The 4,561-nt window shown below is 38.1% G+C and overlaps 1 protein-coding gene across 1 annotated transcript in view; it reads right to left on the minus strand.

The window, feature by feature from the left end:
* LOC138042042 (protein mago nashi homolog) overlaps positions 1–1,328 on the minus strand; it is a 6,575-nt gene extending 5,247 nt beyond the window's left edge. The window contains exons 1-3 of the mRNA XM_068887776.1: positions 1,174–1,328; positions 1,039–1,097; positions 796–852 (exon numbers count right to left, since the gene is read on the minus strand). Of these exons, the coding sequence (XP_068743877.1) occupies positions 796–852; positions 1,039–1,097; positions 1,174–1,261 (204 nt within the window). The 5' untranslated portion in view covers positions 1,262–1,328. The remainder of the gene's footprint in view (positions 1–795; positions 853–1,038; positions 1,098–1,173) is intronic.
* Between the last annotated feature and the right edge of the window lie 3,233 nt (positions 1,329–4,561).

Here is a 4,561-nt window from a genome sequence, read left to right on the forward strand (position 1 = left end):
AATTAATGGACAAGATTGAAACAAATTGGATTTGGGTAATCTTGAAAAAAATCTGCCTAAAGTTTTTCAAGTTTATGGCAAGTCGCCTGGATAAAGGTAATTTTTTGCTCACAATCATCTTTTTTGTGATGTAAAGGAATGCCACATTAACATTTTCAAGTTTTAAACTCATGAGTAACTAAAGATTTCCTCAAAACACCCTAAAATAACATGACATAGCCCATTTCAGCGAGATGTTTATTTTTAAGCATGGTGCCTCAGGAGACTCATGGGTGCTCAGACCTGGTTTTTTCCCAAAGCTCTTCACAAAAAAAAGGATAGCGAATGGCAAATGTTAAAAATAATATTTCCTTGGACACAGCTTCTTAGCAAAATCACTAATTGTGATATCATTCTCTTTTTTTTTTTGAGAGGGGGAGGGGTTGTACATAACATGAGTGACCTAGAGAAGTTTTGAGTTCAGCCTAGCTATGCACAAAAAAGTTAAGCTGCCACCCTATAATAATAATAACTGACTCATTAGCTCATCATGTATTGTCAAAATCTGCCACACATTTTTTCCCGTTTGGTCTTTGGGAGACCACAACGAAATAAAGAGATTGAAAAACTGCCTCGTCAACAAGATGAATTGTAGATAATAAGACTATTACAGTTGCGATAAGAAAGGACTTTTCGCGTTGAAATACAATAATCATGGAATTTGAACGACATGAGCAAAACCTTCATAATGGTTTTAATTTCATGACATAATTATGTCTCGGAAATACAACAACAAAAACTCAAAATGGTGATTACCTCACTGTCTTCGATTATTCGTTTTAGCTCATCCATGACGGCTTTATGAACAAATGCCTGTAAAGACATTCAACAAAGGCAAGCAACAGTAAATTAACCCTGATTACCTCACGTATGGCTATTTACTCATACAGTTATCAGATAGAACATTGCACGCCGAACATCTGCCCATGTACGACCTAAGTAGTAGCTTGTGACAAAGCAGGAATAGACTTGACGCAGTAAGATCGAAAACTGCCTAACCTCTTTTCGAATCATCACATCGTTCTTGTAGTTCGAGTTGTTGGCATAACGAAGTTTTCCTGAAATCAACCAAGAAAATTGCTGAGTTTGCAAAGAATTCTCTGAGATGCTGCAGTTGACAATTAAAACACTCACCATCTGGTCGGAACTCGAATTCTAGAAACTCGTGGCCGAATTTTCCTTTGTGCCCGACGTAGTATCGGAGGTAAAATTCAGCCGACATCTTGGAAAAGAAAAGCGTGCTTGTAATATGGGCCTCGGGTTATTGTGACCAGCGGATTCTGTACAAACTAGTTCTCAGCTTTCTTCCTCCCGATTTGTCCGAGGTTACAACATTTTCCGTTTTCCCATCTCATCTCACCTCGTGGATCCACAGCTACTTTGACAATGTTATGACGCAATTCATGATCAATAACAGGAGAGACGCATGAAAAGCTGACGTCAATTGGCAGTCAGTAGAGAAACAATTTTTCACTGCCAACGTTTACATTCAATGTTGGATTTAAGTTCTGAATCAATAGTTTCTTATTTTACAATGAAGGTCAGACCTTCCATTTTCCAGAAAACTCACCGGGTTAAGTCTCTGTTCCCTTACAAATATCGTTTGAGTCGTTTACAACAATCTAGGATAATTTACAAAGCTAGCTGTTGGGATCGTGATGGAACATTACAAAGCTCTCGCTACAGCTCAAGGGTACCCAACGAGCAAATTAAGCCAAAAGCCTTCGAGAGACATTTCTAGGCATCTTGTAATGTATAATGATTTCTAAACAGATGTTTTTATGACCTAGACGAATTTGATCTGTTTGGATATCTTAGCTGAAATTTTAAGTGTCCGAAAATTTTAGAACTGAATTGTTAGCTGAAAGTTACCTTCTAAGAACTTGCTAGGGAACCATTTGCTCATTCGCAACTGCTAGGTGACCTTTTTCAGTACCAAAATTGAAAAGAATATCCCTTCCGAAAACATAAGGGACTACTTTTCCCATGGTTACGAATCTTGTAGGTGATGTTTTAGTGAAGAAATATATAGCTGTTTGGCAACGTAGAACTAACCGAAATTCTTAGAACAGCTTGACTCTCCCGAACACATATTTCCCCGAAAATTGTCATTGGGTGCCCCTGACCGCTGGTCACACCTCCGCTGTTGCAGATCATGTCATTTCCACCGGTCAAAACATCAAATGGGACAATTTTGAGATTTTAGCGAATGAAAGGTCTGACCTTCATTGTAAAATAAAAGAAGCTCAGTTTTTGATTCAGAACTTAAATCCAACATTGAATGTGGTTTCATAGCTCAGTTGGTTAGAGCGTCGCACCGGTATCGCGAGGTCACGAGTTTAAACCCCGTTGAAGTCCTGAATTTTTCAGTCTTCTTTACGCAATTGCAAAAATTGCGTTCATAAGTGCGAGGATCATAGCTTCACTTGATTTCATATCCGCAGTTCATATATCATCCATTTCATGTATCATTTCATCGTTGATTCATTCCTCACGGGAACATTGGAACCCACAAATGACCGGCTCCCAACGTCAGTGGCTTCATAGCTCAGTTGTTTAGAGCGTCGCACCGGTATCGCGAGGTCACGGGTTTAAACCCCGTTAAAGTCCTGAATTTTTCAGGCATCTTTACGTAATTGCAAAAATTGCGTTCATAACTGCGAGGATCATTGCTTCACTTGATTTTATATCCGCAGTTCATGTATGACCCATTTCATATATCATTTCATCATTGAATGTAAACGTTGGCAGTGAAAAACTGTCTCTGCTGATTTCCATATAATAACATTTCAGTGACATTTGCTATCATTGTAACTTCTTTAGTTACCAGTGCTTCTCTTTCATTTTCCCGTATTCGTTATTTTTTAAAGGAACCGTAAAATTCTTTATTCCGAATGTTCGAGCACTAAATATTTAACAATTATTCGCCGAAGGCGAAGTGAATATTGGTGATATTTAGCGAGACGTAGTCGAGGTAAATATTCCCCAATATTCGCTGAGCCTGAGGCGAATAATTGTTTTAGTGTAATTTTTGGCGGTGAATATCAAGAAAGTGCAAAACAACGTGCTAAAACACGATAAAAAGGCACGAAAAGTGCTTGCTTAGCTTAGCAGCCGCGCCTCCAAAATGTTATATTCACCGGGTAGCGCGGTGAATATGACACTAAATTCTTATATTCACCGCTGAAAATTATACTAATCCTTTTTATTCATTATTCCACTTCCACCCCCAAAACTGTAACTCGGATCTTGAGGTTATTCGGAGGACAGACGCACTCATAGAAAAGGTATCGTGTTTTCTGTAACCTTCGATGTCGTTCATGCCAATCTAATTCCTAGAAGAATAGGGACTAATTAATTTACCTCCCAAAAACTTAGAATGATCGCGAAATAGACGAGAATTTAAATACACTCCAACCGCCAATGCGATGTCTGTTTTTCCTAGCGTTTTTAAATGGCCAATCACGAGAAAGATTCGAGGCCTTAGGCATCCAAAAGTCGTTAGGATCTGTTGTATTGAGTGAAGTTTGTGACTGAACTGTGTTAAACAAAACGTTTAAGAATTCATTAGCATTTATATTTTTCGAGTGTCTGCACTTAAGACGAGTCATCATGGCATCCCAGCTCCTTTTTTTCTTAAAATGAAACCCAAAAGACTTTTAATAATGGCATCGAACGTTTTCTTCGGTTCTTTCATTTTTTGCCAATATAAGTGTTAGTTGGACAATGCATGTTTAGTGTCATGCACGATTACCAAGAGTTAATTTTCAAAATATAAACGTGACAAAAAAATAGCTGTGTGATGGGGGCATTTTGTGATAGCGTTGAAAACAAAATCTGGTTGTGCAGAAGGCTTTAAAAAAATTGCACCGTGTGAGATGATGTGCGGCTCCGAAATCACCACTAAACACACATTTTATCTGCTCGCGAGACATACAGGAACTCGCCCTGTGAAACCATATCTGCATTCTCAGTTTTGCTGCCGAAGATAAATTTGTAATCTGATTATTTTCTGTCAGGCATTTAAATAATATTTTGGTGGGATACGTTAACGATCCAACGACCCAAAAATGCCACGACACGCTTGATCAATACGGCAGACACAACTGACAATTTGTCCACGCCACGTCAATAAGCCATTTTTCCTTTGTGGGGTAAACGCGCCTTAAGTTCCCAATTTGCTTGTGAATCTCACACCTTCTTTAGTCAAAAGAACAATTACCCTTATTGTTTTGGGATTATTACCTAACCACTAAACAAACTTCATTAAAACCTTCAAGGAGAACACGTATATTAATAGATTTTCAAAACCCCTGGTGTTATTGCACAAATCTACTGTTCCATAATTTGTCACTGAAACTATGCACACAAGTGGTATTCGTAAAATTCAATTAAACAAACTCAATTCGTTTGACAACATATACAGGATGTAGCAAGGATTTGATTCCTATGGAAACTAAATCGATTACAGCTTTTCTCTTGATAAGAATGAACGGTTTGACGTTTTTTTAACAATGGCTTT

The sequence above is a fragment of the Montipora capricornis genome, chromosome 3, assembly GCF_036669925.1.
Source record: "Montipora capricornis isolate CH-2021 chromosome 3, ASM3666992v2, whole genome shotgun sequence".
Taxonomy (NCBI): Eukaryota; Metazoa; Cnidaria; class Anthozoa; order Scleractinia; family Acroporidae; genus Montipora; species Montipora capricornis.